We start from the raw sequence: 16313 nt of genomic DNA on the forward strand, positions 1-16313 counted from the left end.
CTTTGATCTGTCTGGTTCTCTGAAACACAGTGTTTTCAATTTATAAGAAAGGTAATGTAAAGTTTATATAAATTCATAACATTTCTTATACATTATTTTACATAGATGATTGATAGATTGATACACACACACACACACACACACACACATTTTGTAACATGAACTTTGTTTTGATTTTCAAATGTATTCATCCAGAAATAGAGGGATACATATCCTTCACTTTAACAATATATATATATTTCAACCATTTTAATTTGTGATTACTGTAGGAAGTGGGCTCAAACATTTGTAGGCCATTACAATTCAAGTTCTACTCCCTGTTTTTCAGCTGAGAAAACATATAAGCTTTCTAACATAGGTCCATAAGGAACTCTCTTCAAAGGGCATGTAGAGTTCACTTTTGGGATACCCGGAGATTCAAGCTCATTATGTTTAGGGTAGATTCAAACCTAAGCTGAAGAACCAGTAAGAATTGCACTCTATAATAATTACATGTTAAAAATATTCAAAATTATATACTTGGTTTTTGTTGATTGATTCCTTGTCTGAATAATCTTTACAATGATTCTTTTTGATTGTTTGTTTAATGTTTTATTTATTTGTAGGAGAGAGAGAGAGACAGCATGAGCAGGGGAGGGTCAGAGAGAGAGGGAGTCACAGACTGAAACAGGCTCCAGGCTCTGAGCTGGCAGTCAGCACAGAGCCGGACGCGGGGCTCGAACCCACTAACCGCGAGATCATGACCTAAGCGAAAGTCGGACGCTTAACCGACTAAGCCACCCAGGCGCCCCAGTCTTTTTATACTTGGTTTTAAAAATGGGTTATTGTCTATTCACAAATTGCTGATGACACCAATAAAGGTATACTTTTTGAATTAAGACACTATGGTAATATTTTACCAGTATGTTCACTTCAGTAACTATATCACAAAATCTCTTTTGAATATGTTCATAGAAATATTATCAAATGAAAAAGTACACTTCTGCATTCTGAACTTAAAACAGAAACAAAACTTTAATGTAATGGAATTAAGAAAATTGAATTAACAGAATATTAATATCTTGAAGTAGAAAAGGTATAATTGATTTATCTGGTTAATTAATTGGTTTTGTTTGGCCCTTCCTTTAAAAAATAGGTTGAAAAAGTTCCTGCTCAATTTTAAAAACTATTCAGGAACTTATATACTTTGTGGGTTATTCATGTTCTTTTTCCCACTGCTTCCATCTCAGCCATTCTTCCAGAGGGTGTGCAGAAGAAGGGAAAGGGGAGAATTCTGAATTCAATCAAATATTGATCTTTCCCACCTAGCATGAGAGAAAATGAAAAGTCTTGGCTAACTTTAGGTTTATTATATATCTAGTTAATTATTTTTATTTGGACTCTCTTATCCAGGACTAATGCAGACAACTAAGTCTTGACAGAATGATCTTAAACCTATAAATAATAGTTTTCTACTTTGTTTAATTATAAAAAAGATTATTGGTGTCAAAATCAAAATCAAAATCAAAACTAAAGTGTCTTTAAAATCTTGGGTTAGGCTTTAAGTTGGTAATAAAGTATGAAAACAAATGTTTTTCCCCATGCAATAGATAAGTATAGAATCTAAATTTACCAAACAATTTTTTCACTATCAAACATAGAGCCTAACAAGAGTAATAGCAACATCGATCCTTATGATCATAAATGAAAGGCAAACCTGAGCGTAAGACATTTACATAACATACAAACTATCTTTAAATCTTACTTTCTGAATATATTTATTTAATGTGTAATAATTTTTACCTGTCCTCATCTACTCTCTCACCTAAATCTTCGGTCTACATATCATCCATATAAATACATTTATATTCTATCTTCTGCATGAAACTTTAGTCAACTATTTTAGTACATGTAGCTCTCTCTTAATACCTAGCATTTTAGATTACATAATGTCTGAAATGAAATAATATTCAAAAATAATGAGACATGCTACTTGCTTATAAGTTGAGGATTCACTGCTTTCCTATCTTATTGTATACAGTTCTCTGATATTTGAGTCATTAACTGTAATAATAAGGTCCCTGAGAGAAAAGGGTCATTGCATATGTTAGACAAATATTTGAGTAACTATTCTGTTAGGAACTGTAATAAATACTGGGGATACAGAAGCACCTAGGTTGCTCAGCCAGTTAAGCACCCAACTTCGGCTCAGGTCATGATGTCACAGTTTGTGAGTTCAAGCCCCACATTGGACTCTGTGCCGAAAGCTCAGAGACTGGAGCCTGCTTCACATTCTGTGTCTTCCTCTCTCCCTGCCCATCCTCTACTCATACTCTATTTCTCTCTCTCTCAAAAATAAACATTAAAAACATTTTTAAAAAATATTGGGATACAGCATGAAAAAAATGAACACATTTTCTGCATTTGTGGAGGTTATAGTCTAGCAAAGAAATTTGTACAATAAAACATAATTAATACAAATATAAATGTATAAAATTATATAGTATCTTAGCAATGAGGAATGCTATGGGAAAAGATAATTAGAGCAGAATGAAAAATGATCAGAAATGCCTGGGAATGTCCAAGTTAACCAGGGTGATTAGGGTCCGCCTCATTGATTGGGAAGAAGGTATTTAAGCAAGGACTTGAAGCTGAGAGAGATAGACACACATATGTCTGGACGTCTGAGGGTGGAAAGCAAGCACGTTTCAGGTACAGGGAATAAATAGTGAAAGTTCTAAAAGGCCTGAGTATGCCTGGTGTACTCTAGAAACAGCAAGGGGTCCAGAGTGGTTAAAACACAGCAAGGAAGAGTAAAGTAGCAAAAAAATAAGTCAGAGAGGTAATAGGTATGTGTGTGGGTGGTCAGATGAGGGTGTCAATTCATAGGGAGCTTCTTAAGACATTGCAAAGACTTTAGTTTTTACTCTGAATGAAATAAAGTGGCACTGAAGGACATAAGTGTACTATGGTATGATTTATAATTTAAGAGAATCACTTTGGCTCCTGAGTAAGGTGACCTTTGTAAGAGGAAGGACAACTGGAGGCTGTTATTGTAAAACATGAAAAGAGTTGACCGTGGTCTACTTCTGGGTGAGAGCAGTGGAAGGAGAGAGAAATGAATGGAGTCTGAATGTATTTTGAATGTAAGAACAATAGGATTTCCTGATAGATTAGATCTTGACTATGAAAAAAAAGGAATCAAGGATGACTCTAGGCTTTTTTGCCCTAAGCAACTTGAATGAAGGGGTTGCCTTTAACTTAAATGAGGAAAAACAATATGCTTTGAAGAGAAGATAAAGAGTTCGCATTTTGGACATGTGTAATTTGAGATGTCTGTTAGATTTCTAAGAGGAGACATCAGGTAGGTGATTTTTATGAATCTAGGGTTCAGGAGAGAGGTCTAGACTATAGGTCAAATAACTGGAGATTCATTATTACATAGACAGTATTTAAAACCATGAGACAAAATGTGAACACCAATGATGTGAGTGAGAAAATGAAGAAAAGAGGACCAAGAACTGAACCAGGAAAGATTCCAAAATGAGGATAGGGAGAAGAGGAAGAATCAACATATGAGCCTGAACAAGGTCAATCCAACAAATGGGACAGAAAATTAGTGACTATTGACTTCTAAATGCCAAAGAAGTAAATGTATCAAGTAGGAAGAAGAGCTCAGTTGTTTGAAATGATGCTGATAGGTCAAGTAAAATGATGACTGAAAACTGCCTGTAGATTTAGTAATGAAGAAATCAGGGTGATCTTGAATAAATATATTTTTTTAATGTTTTTTATTTATTTCTAGGAGAGAGAGAGAGACAGCGCGAGCAGCGGAAGGTCAGAGAGAGGAAGTCACAGACTGAAACAGGCTCCAGGCTCTGAGCTGGCAGTCAGCACAGAGCCCGACGCGGGGCTCGAACCCACGAACCGCGAGATCATGACCTAAGCGAAAGTCGGACGCTTAACCGACTAAGCCACCCAGGCGCCCCTGGGTGACCTTGAATAGAATGACGTTGTTGGAGTAGTGGGCTTGAAGATGAGAGTGGTTCGAGAGAGGATGAGAGGAAAGAAACTGTAGATAAAGAATACAGACAATCCCACCTAGAGTTTTGCTCCAAGGGGAAGGGGTCACTCAGGAAAGAGGAGCTACGAAGTTTTGCTTAGAATGGAAAAAAATAACAGCATGTGCATACACTGATTAGAGTAAACAAGCAGAGAAAATCTTGATTATGTAATAGAAATCAAGGAGAATTATTGGAATGATGTCCCTGGGTAGACAAGAGAGGCTGGTTATTCAGTGAAGAGACTGGCTTTAGAGAGGAACAGGAATAGTTCATCTGTACTAATGGGCAGGAATCAGAGAATATGAGTTCAGATGCTTGTAGATGGGTAGAAATGATGGTAAGTGTCTGGGGGAAGTTATCATCTGAGAGCTTTAATTTTCTCACTGGAGTAGAATTAGTAAACACAAAGATAGAAGGTGTAAGAGTTGGAAGACAAAGGAAAACAAATGAAATAATCAGCATAAGAGGAGAGGCAATGGATTAAGGAAGTAAAATACTTTGGAGAAGTGTTAAGGCTGCATTTCAGATTTTCAATCATGAATTTAAAGTGATATCAGTCAGTGTGATGGAGTGTTTTTTGCCAATTCCTTTAGCAATAGGTAGAGAGTTCGGTTCAACCAAGTTTGTAATTTTACTCAGCCAGCACAGTGATATAAAAGGAGAAAGTGTGTCAAGGGTGTAACTTGTTGAGTGACAACAACATCTAAGCCATATAAAGAGGGAAAAAGGGAAGAAATGAACAAAAAAAGCCTGTTTGGATAGGAAGGATATGTCAGAACATTAATAGACTGGTGGTTTTGACAGGGCTAAATGATGTTTGGACCTCTATAAGAGTAAATCATCTGGTAAAATAGGAGGATGGAGGTAGAGAGTGGGATTCATCAATTGACATGAATTTCTTAATATTCCTGACAGTACCTAGATCAGACCTAGGATAACAACAAAATCTCAGTGTTTATTAAATTGGATCTAATTATATTTTCACATCAATACCTTGAAGCAATGAACTAAAACACTTTACAAATATGGAAAGAAACTTGATTTTAGTCAGAGGGTTTAGATTAAAAGGTATCTGTTTCTATTCAAATATAAAATAGAGGTCCCTGTGTAGCTCAGTCGGTTAAGCATCTGACTTTAACTAAGGTCATGATCTTGTAGTTTGTGAGTTCAAGCACTGCCTTGGGCTCTGTGCAACAGGTCAGGACCTGGAGCCTGCTTTGAGTTCTGTGTCTCCCTCTCTCTCTGTACCCTCCCAACCCTGCTTATGGCTCATGCTCTGTCAGTGGCTCGAAGATAAATATTTAGAAAAAAACGTAAAATAAAAGACTTCCTACAAATACCAAATTTTGAATGATTTACTATTCTCTAATGCATTAAAATTTATCTTTATTACTGGAGTATGTGAGTGGCTCAGTCAGTTAAGCATCTGACTCTTGATTTTGGCTCAGGTAATGATCTCATGGTTCATGAGACAGGGCCCCACACTAAACTCTGCATTGACAGTGTGGAACCTGCTTGAGATTCTCTGCCTCTCTCTGCCCTGCTCGCACCTGCTCATTCTCTCTCTCTCCCCCTTTCACTCAAAATGAAATAAACTTTCTTTCAAAGAACATCCCTTTAATTAAAAAATTACATTTATTGCTTATAAATTTTTGTATGATACAGTACACATGATAATAGTCGTGGATAGTGCATGTTGAAAAGCTTGTTTTATGAATTTCACATACTATCAGTCTAAAACGTCACTACGTGATATAAGTGCCATATGCTGATAAAAGACAAAAACTTTAATGTTGTGTCTTGTATAAAATAAAGGAAGAAAATAAAATTATGACCTTTTAATATTTTTATCTGATATGTTGTGATACCGATTTTTATAATTGCTTTTATTTTCAATTTTGAGAAGGCAGGTAGGCTATTTATATAGCTAGTAAATTGGATTAAATTTAGGAGCAGATAAAAATGGAATTTTTTGAGGACATGTTACAAGCATCTTGCTTTATTTCATATTTATAACAATTTAATAAAGTGGTTTATTGCTGCCATTTAACTAATAAAGAAACTGAGCCTCGGGGGTGGCCAGGATTTGAAACCAGGCCAACCTTATTCCAAATACTACCAAATTTTATCTATGTTAAGCTGCCTCCATCAAATCTAGGGTTTAAACTACTTTGGGGTATACGTCTTAGCTACCCAAGACTGGTAATGTAACATTTATAACAAAGCACTATATATTGCATTTGTTCCATACATAGTCTCTAGGTCAAATACAAACAAGCTCAGCTTTCTGGAACTCTGAATTCAATACACATTCATGATTGACTATGTAGCATTCTTACATGGTGCACCATAAATTGCATTTGTTCTATAATTATCTTCAATCAAATTTCAGCTGGTATCAATTTTCTGAAACCTTAAGTGTAGTGCTCAGGAATAAACTTCCTTATCTCTGAATTTAACATCTGCAACAAGTGCAATAAACCTAGTTCAGAATATTTGTATTCCTTTTATACCATTCAACTGACAGTTATTAGAAGAAATAGGAACAAATAGGAAAGGATGTCATTATGAATAAATTATAACTGATAGTCTGATAATAGAAGGAATGATGGGAAAAACTACAAAATTAATAACAGAACTATTCAAGTCTATCATTCTTGTTTTGTTTAAAGGCAAGCAGCTACACATATTAAAAATAAAAGTTCAATAAGACAACCCATGATGAACTCAAGTCAACCTGAAAAATTTAAATTGCATCAATTACACCAATTTAAAGAAGATAATGCAATATGAAACATCTTGGAACAATTTCCAACCAGAATGATTAAATAAAATTAAATATTTTGATATATAGAAGGATAAATTGTAATTTTATTTAGGAAAATTAGTTTGTGTATAAACCCTCATTCCCCAAAGATATTTGGTAAATAAGGCAAGACTCCACTGAGTAGGAAGTGATGATTAGAGGGAGATTTCAGAGGGAGCAATCTACTGCAGAAGAAAGCAAAAGCATTCAGGAATTAGGTCAGTAAACTTGGGAGAAACTGTATAGGTCAGTTACACCTTAAAAGAAGGAGAGAGAAAAAACAAGAATAAACAGACTGGCATGGTTTGCTTTACCTCTAACCACCAGTGAAGAGAATTGAGAACTGAGTGGGAACATAAGCAAGGATAATCAAAAAGTCTGTTTTATGATTATCTATGTCTATGTCTATTCTAGTTGTATTATTAAGAGAAAAACCAAATACAGGTAAGCTAATCAATAATCTGAGACAGTCGTGCAACTGATTCTGCCTTAGGGACATGAATGGCAAAAATTTTGAGAAGTCTTTTTGACCTTGATCAAGAATGAGTTGATACACAGGAATAAATCTGACATAGGTAAAATGAGTTAAAGAGTGATACCTGATTCCCTCTTTTCCTTTCTCTGTCAAAAACAAGCACCTTTTTTTTCTTTTATAGTTTATTGTCAAGTTGGTTTCCATACAACGCCCAGTGCCCATCCCAACAAGTGCCCTCCTCCATGCAAAAACAAGCACTTTGAAAAACAAATGTTCATAACAGTGAAATGAACTGTTTCATAATATAACTTCATATTCAATCAATGAATTTTTCCTTCATTATCAATCAACCACTTAATTGAGCGCTTACTGCCTGCACATTACTGCCTGCACATTGATGGCGACCACTGAGGATCAAGAAACAGTGTATGGTGCAGCAGTTACTGTTCTCAAGGAGTTGATACAGATTCTGGGATGGAGTCAGAGTAGTAGAGCAAGGGGTCACATGCTTCATTATCATTTCAATTTTGTTCTCTTACAATTTTCCAGGATTTACAGAGACACAGAAGACAGGTTAATCACTCAGCTCAGAAAAGGCTCTGCTGTCACTCAAGGAAAAGTCATCAGTTTAGATGACAGAACAGACCTCAGAAAGATGAGAGAGGGAGGGCAGTTCCATTTTTAAAATATATATTATATTACAGATTGTTAACTCCATCCCCCAGGGAGGAAGTCCTGATAATACACATAAGCATTACTTGTTGATTTTATTTCCTGATGAAGACATCAGAAAAAGTTAAAAAGTCCTGGCATCAGGCTGAGAAGGTGACAAGGACACAGGCCTGGTATTTGTTGCCATCATATTCTCTAATGGAAATACAGGGAGCCAATCCTCTATTTTAACACTGTAATGTTGGGTAGAAGTGGGCTCTATAGAAAGGAAAGGCTGTCTTAGAGTAAGGGAAGTGCTAGTGATTTCTAGATAAATAACACATTAAGAATGCTGCGAGCAAGCCATTTAATAGAGCAAAATAATAAACTTTACTCTAAACAAATGGTCTAATGATTTGCCAAACACCAAAAAGCATATTTATTGTTAATTGAAAACAACTGCATGGTAACATTTTCTCCCCAGCTCATAATAAGGCATCCCAAAATAGACTTCCCTAAGAATTTATATATATGCTTCTAGAGTCTCTTTCTCTTATGTTCCAATTTTAAAAGATTTTTATCATTTAATTGGTTACTCATTTTTTTATTTTTCTAGTGTATTTGAGAGAAACTGACTCTCATTGAAAGTTGAAGATATTATTTGTCTTCAGTGTTTTGCATGCATTTGGGGGAAAGGGTGGAATAATTGGCAAGTTAGTAAAACACATAATAATGCCTTCAACTCTGATTGCCTTTCATTTTAACTAACAATAGTGATTTTGCCCACTATGATGCTGTTCAAATCTGCTTTTGCATAGAAATAAGTTTTAGAGGATGAGAGAAAAATCACTTAATTGCTGCAGAATTATAAAGGGCTTTCACGTTAATTCATTTTCATTAAAGTCCTTAAATTATAGTATCAGTTTCTCTGCAGCTATGACAAATCAACAATCAGACTTAAAACTGAACCACTGCCTAATTAAACCTTATCATTCATTGTCTTGCTTTATCACATAAAACAATTTATTCCATTTTGACCATGGATCAGCTCTACAAACAAGCATAGACTATTTATCCAGAGATCACAATATCATAAAATGCATTTATCTCTGATAGACATAGGATTTTTATTTTACTGCTGAATTAAGATCTAATGAATAAGTGACAAAAGATCCATTGACATGGAAAGTGATGCATTTGCCCATGAACTGTTGCATGTAGTTTTGGTAACAGAAAGACTTGAGAGAGAAAGGGCACTTTAAATGCAGCATGAATGTTTATTTACTTGTATCTCTCCCCTCTCTGTGTCTTTATATACATATGTATGTTAGCTTATGTAATTATATATTAAATTATTAGTAGATGCTTACTGTGCACTCAATAACCAGAAGATATGTATTTTTATTACAAACAAAAATAAATATTTTAAAAAATGACAATACACTTGGCCACAATGTAAGTCAATAAATAATGACAAATCAGTGCCATCGAGACCATGTACTCTGCAATGTAGTTCAATAAAAATAATGTGATAACTAAAAAAGCCTCAAATATGTTAGAATATTGAAAACAACTGAGAAAACCCTAAGAAAGGAGGAGTATGTTAAACCATTGCCTCAGCAGGAGGTAGAAAAGTAATTAACAATGGAAAATAAACAAGACAACCAGTAGAGACACTAACAAGCCAAAGAATATTATTTGAAAGATTAGAAAAGTAGAAAAACCTCTGGCAGCATGGATGATGAAAAAAAGTAAAAAATGCCATGAGTAAACAATATTAGAAATACAAATGATGACATGGTCACTGACATGGTAGAGATTTATAAAACACATAAGAGAAGCTTGTGAGTGATGTTTGACATAAAATTGAGTATCTAAATGATGTCATAGGTGGTTTCCTTGGATATTATAACTTATTAAAAATGACTCAAAATATATAAACGTATAAGGACACAAAAGAAAAAACTGTCACATGCAGATAATATAATTTTATACATAAAAATTCAAAAGAACCCAGTGGTTATATATGGGAACTTATAATTCAGTACCACGGGTGAATGTAAGATCAAGATATGAGGGGCACCTACATGGCTCAGTTGGTTGAGTGTCCAGCTTTGGCTCAGGTCTTTGAAAATTACTAATATTCCCATATGACATCAACTAACATTGTAAAAAGAACTTTTAAAAATGAATACAATATAAAACTAGCAACTTAAACTGCTTAGAGATAACTCTGACAAAATGTGTGCAAGTATCTCTTGAAGGGAATCACAAAACCTTATTGAAACACACAAAATAAGACCTAAATAAAGCTAGAGCTACATAGTTTATTCATAGATTACAATAGATACTGTCACAAACATAAAAATTCTTCCCAAATTAATCTTTAGGCCAAGTTGATTAAAAATGCCAGTTAATTGTTTACAATTTCAAGGAGGCAGAACTAAAATTCATATGGAAGAGGTGAATATCAAGAATAGCAAGACACTCTTGAAAAAGAAAAAATGAGGTCTTGGATTATCAGATGTTAAAACTGATATTAAGTTATAGTGATCAGGAAAATGCGATATTGGCACAGAAACAGGCAAATGTGCCAAAGGGCAGGAAAGAGTTTGGAAAAATGTCTTTTGTATGTAAAAGAAGTTGAATGAAAAATTAATGAGGAAACAAGGGAATACTTAATAAATGTTGCTGGACCAATTAATCATCTACTCATATGGAAAAATAAATTTGGATTATAAATAGCATAGGAAAATAAGTTGCAAATGAATTAAGGGCTTAAATGGGAAAAGAAAAAACTGATAACTTTGGAAGAAAATATAGAGAAATATGTTTATGATATTAAAGTAGGAAAGAAGTTCTTAAATATGCTTTAAAAATACAGACTATAAGGGAAGAGTGACAAATTTTATTCCATTGAAATTGGCAAGTTCTCCATGACAAATGGCATCCTAAGCAAAGTGAAAAGACAAACCACACATTGGGAGATGATATTTCTAACCCATTTAACCAACAAGGAACAAGTGTTCACAGTAAACAGATCTTCTGAATCACCAAGAACCTAACAGACAAACAATAAAAGAAATAAAATGGGCCAAAATGAAAATGGGCCAAAAACACAATTTTTAAAGAAAGAATCTATACTTGCCAATAAAAAGAAATTAAAAATGTCAACTTCACTGGTGATTATGAAAATATAAATGATCAATCTACCCTTATATATTCATCTGATTAGCCAACACTTAGAATATCTAATAATCCAAAATGTTGGCAAGAATATTAACAGAGGGAGTATTGATATTTTAGCTGTTATAGTTGCATGTGCATTGATCATTTAAGTACAAATTTCAGAATCATATGTGGAATGAAATACTTGCAGGCATTCAATGTAAAAATCCATTCTTTCCTCCAACTCCCATATGCATTCAATCACCAAATCTTGCCAAATAACCTTCTAAATGTAGGTCATGTCTGTTTCCTTCTCACCATTCCAATTGTTACAATCTTAATTTCATCCCTTTGTCTCTTTCCTATACTACTTTAATAGCCTCCTAATTGGTCTCCCTATCCTCACTATTCCCAACACTATCACCAAACTTATCCTTCACAAAGTAACATTAGCACTCTTTCTAAACTGTGGATATGACTAGGTTATTCTCCTATTTAAGGTACTTCAATTGACATAGAATAGAATGTAGACTCTCTAATGTTGTAGCAATGAAATTCCCACAGTGCAGGTTAGTGTAGATGATGAGTTTGGTTTTAAATACATTATGTTTGGGGTGTTGGTGAAACATAGTATGGCTATGTCCAGCCTGAAGTTGGCTATACCAGTCTGAAGGTCAAGGAAGAGACCAAAGCTTGACACAAAGCAGTCATTATCCCGGAGAACAAAGACATTAAATATATTATTATGTGTCAGGTTAGTGCTGGTTTTAGTAGTTATTCATTATGTATTGGAGTGTCATTTCCATCTTTTCCAGCACTCAGTTACATTTAACAGTTCCCCAGGATAATAGGTGGGGAACCTATTCTATGTAGGTCCCTAATGGAATATAATATAAACATGTAAGTATATATTTGTTAAAAGAATGCTTCTGTATAATGCTTATGTCTGCCCAATATGCATTGAGCACCTGGTATGGATGCTGGCTTTTGCTTTAGTATCTCCAAATATGGAAATGAACAAGATATTGCCTGATTTCAAGAGTTTCATAATATAACAAAATATATAAGGATATACAGCAATTAAAAAGTGAGATAAGTTCAAAATAAAAACATATACAAGGCATAAAGTTATCAGAGAGGAATGAACAATTAATTCTCTTTGTGTATAAGGGTCAGGAATGTATCTCAGAATAAATCACATCTGAAATGTCTCTCATAGGTGACAAGGACCCCAGTTAAGGAGTTACAGTCATGGGGAGGAAGGAATATTTTGGGCAGACAAAATAATATTGTTCCATGTGTCATGAGTAACCAGTCTGGCACATTTGGGAATAACATTCTGGCATTACCTGAGGATGAAATGCAAGGGGATATGGGTCATTTGGAGTTGTGGTTACAGAGGTAGATGAAAGCTATTCACACAAATTGTGTAGATATGTTTTCTATACACAATAATTCACTTATCTAATGTTTAATATAAAAGAGTAATTTTAAATTATGGAAGGAAAACAGTGAACAGTGATTTCAAGTGGCAGAAATGGATATGGAAAGTAAAGATTGGGGGTCACATGGACAATCAAGATCAGATTTAACTTTAGCCTCCAAGTGAATTAGTTTTGTCATAAAAGGTCATGAATCAAATTCAAGCACATTTCAAGCAAATTTTTACCTAGATTGACTAGTACTTAAGTGAGTCCCTGCCTTAAATTAAACATTCTACTGTCTGTAACCAAATGCCAATGCAGACTATATTCTCTCACGCCTTGACTCTTCCACCAGGACTATTCCAACCTTGCCAATGGTGATGCTGACACTGCCTTTATTTTTTCCTGTCTAGTCTTTCTTCCCTTGACAGATTCCCAAAGGATGAATTATGCTTCTTAAGTAACTGTCTAGATCTCTGCCACAGAATTCAAGGATAGCTTTCTTAGATACAATTTTGTGCAAGTATTGATGTGTCAAAATCTTTTACTATTTGTGTAACTTCTAGCAATGGCTGATATATCATTGTGTTCCTTAAACCTTTTGTACTAACTTTGCAGACTGTTTTGCCATATCTAGCATGTATTTTTGCATAAATATTTCCAGAATATAGAGATCGTAAGCACAGCAAAAAGTCCCTAATAATATTCACAAGGACTTCTAAGGACGCTCACAGAGTTCTTTCTGACTTGAAGACATAAAATTCACAATTCACTTCCTGGCAACAAAAATGTCCTGATGCAGAGGGCCACTAGGAGTTTTCTTGGGAGTTTCATGTTTATATTTAGAGATGATTGTTTTCTAATACTCTTTAAAAAATAAATATAGATATTTATTTTACTCAGAATACTCAGCTAAAGTGGCCTGAAGACCAAGGGATACATTATATTTGGCCATATGATGTTTCTCAGAAATTGTAATTTCAAGATAGAATTTGATGTATTAATGTATATAGATATATATGTACAGAAATATCAATCCACACAAATATGTGGCCTATAAATCTATTCTTAAAGACTAAAGGTATATTTAATGTCATCTTTCAATGGGTCTAAATTTAGTTGCCATTTTCTATAAGTCAGCATATGGATGGCCCTTTTAGAACCGTCTTCCTGAAAACCCTCTAAGTGGTAAGTCAGGTTGGTGTAGAAAGGTGTGTACACCCTGTTTGCATACTGTTTTCTTTAAATGAAATGTTCTCCTTTATTCAGGTGCTGCTATGCCTCATGGAATTCCTCAAGCCATAGCCCTTATTGAATAATTTCCTAACACTAAAATAGTCTTAATTAACTCTCTAAGAATTTATCATTGAAACTTGTGCCATATAATTAAGTGCCTTATTGTATAGTCTTCAGAATATTTATTTGTAGGTGTTAGTCCTATCTCCCTGGTGACACTGTAAATTTCTCCATGACTCATAGACTTGAATTGAGGAAATCACTATCAATTCACACTGGTACTATCAGCAAGTGTTCCATGTTCCAAAAGGAACATTCATTCAAATTCATTCAATAATATTTATTGAGCTTCTATAGTATGCCGCACACTGTCTTAGGCAATAAAGATGTGCCAGTGACTAGAACAACAAAATTGGAACATTGCCAAATTTTATTCTAGCAATGAACTCTAGAAAATACATAAACAATTTAAGTATGTAGTATGCCAGTTTCTCATAAATACTATAAAGAAAATAAAACAGGGAAGGTAAATACAGTGTGTATCTAGTGGATAATAACAACAGGATCTTAATTTTAAACAGGATGTTCCAGAGTTTTGTAGGTATGCTATGTTTACATGTGATCAAGAAATTTTTCTGTGATCAAGGTCTTTATGTACCTAGAATGTCAAACCAGTCTTATCTAGCTTCTTCTTCTTGGTTTTTACTATGCTTGTTAGTTTTTCCTTTATTTTTTTCTTTTCCTTTTTAAAAAAAACACTTTCTTGAAGTATAATTGATATGCAAAGAACCACACATATTTAATACATACAACTTGATGACTTTGGACATATGCAAATACCAACGATACCAATATCACAAACAAGGTAATAGATTTATCCAAAACCTCTCAGAGTTTCCTTGTGTCCTCGTATTTTTTGTGTGATAAGAACATTTAATATGAGATTTACCCTCTTAAAATTTTTTGAATTGCACAATATTATATTGTTAACTATAGCTACCATGTTGTAAAAATGGATCTCTATAACTTACTCATCCAGCATAAATGAAACTTTACAGCTACTAAATAGCAGCTTCTATGTGTCCTGTCTGGACTTAGGTATCATTTCTTAGGGTAACTTTCCCTAACCCCACCAACTGGATTTATTCTACTAGCATACCTGCCCCTTCACATCCAATGTATTTTCACATGAATTGTTTATTTAAATCATTCATAATTCTAATGTATGATTCTCTAATGTCTGATGCATCCACTAAAATGTAAGGAACTTGTTTTGTTTATGCCTGTTCCTTTGGCACCAAATATATACTGCCTGAAAAAAAAACCCCAAAAACAAAGCAACACGGATATGCACACACACACATACACAAACACAAGTTTAACCAACTTTTTTTATGATTGAGGGTTCATGTTTCATATACTCATAGTGCCTAGGTATAACCATTTTTGACTAATCTTTATTTTATTCTAGTACAATAAGGAGCCAAGTTTGTATGGAAGGAAATGAAGATTTATGAATAAATAAGAACACTGGAAATCCCATAATCATTTAAAGGAAAATGTCACCAACATGAATATCAACATTAGCATCAGCATTAACAACATCACCACACATATGAGTTTGGCCAGAAATATAACAAATACTACTAAGCACTTACTATTTCTCAGCCATTGCTCAAGATGTCTGAGATAGATATATCAGAGACCAAAAGAGAAAATTCTCTCCTGTCTAACAACAGAATTTACAATCTAAGGCAGGAAAAGATAGGCAATAACCATAATAAATAAGTGAATTCTATAATACTGAGAAGATGTTCAGTGTTATGTGGGGAAAATGGAGCAAAATAAGGGAAATTGGGAGTTCAATTCCAAGTAGGGTGAATAGGTATGCCTCATTGGACATGTAGAAAAAAATTTTACTCTCATTATGAGGAAAATAAATGGTGTAAATATAGTAAAATGTTTTGCAAAAGATTAAATCACATATCTGAATACAGGGTAAATAAAGCCTGAGTGAGTCAGAGATATTGATAAGTGTAGGGGAGAGAGGTTTTCTGTCTTTGATTTATAGTTTAAGATTTAATGTTTCAATAAAATTAACTTTGAGTTACAACAAAATAAAATAAAAAGTGTTATATCATTTGCTAAGAGAAAACAAAGCATGTCTTCAGTTAAAAATTCAAATTATTTAGAGATAAGATGAGAATCTTACCATTTTTACTGATGTCGAGTTCTTTAAGATTAACTAAACTAGCAATAGTGGTTGGCAGATTTGAAAGATCATTATCAGGAATACTTAGTTTTCTTAGAGCTTGACAGTTGAACAATTGCTGTAAAAAAATAATGATTAATTAGATTTCAATTTGGTTAAATGCATTCATACATAAACTCAGAAACAAAATTCAAATCACCACCTTTATAAATGGGGTAATTAAAGGGGCAGCTGCAAAAGTCTTACCTTCTTCCACACTCATGTTCTGAATTCTTTTCAGAATGCTTCATTTTCCATC

General features: G+C 34.0%; 1 protein-coding gene across 1 annotated transcript in view; it reads right to left on the reverse strand.

The window, feature by feature from the left end:
• Positions 1 to 16313, reverse strand: part of LOC120227185 (leucine-rich repeat-containing protein 7-like) — a gene marked incomplete at its 3' end in the record, with an annotated part of 71713 nt that overhangs the window by 37284 nt on the left and 18116 nt on the right. The window contains exon 2 of the mRNA XM_039225347.1: positions 16016 to 16133. Coding sequence (XP_039081278.1) covers positions 16016 to 16133 — 118 coding nt within the window. The remainder of the gene's footprint in view (positions 1 to 16015; positions 16134 to 16313) is intronic.

The sequence above is a fragment of the Hyaena hyaena genome, unplaced genomic scaffold (genome assembly GCF_003009895.1).
Source record: "Hyaena hyaena isolate Hyena2069 unplaced genomic scaffold, ASM300989v1 scaffold_2060, whole genome shotgun sequence".
Lineage (NCBI taxonomy): Eukaryota > Metazoa > Chordata > Mammalia > Carnivora > Hyaenidae > Hyaena > Hyaena hyaena.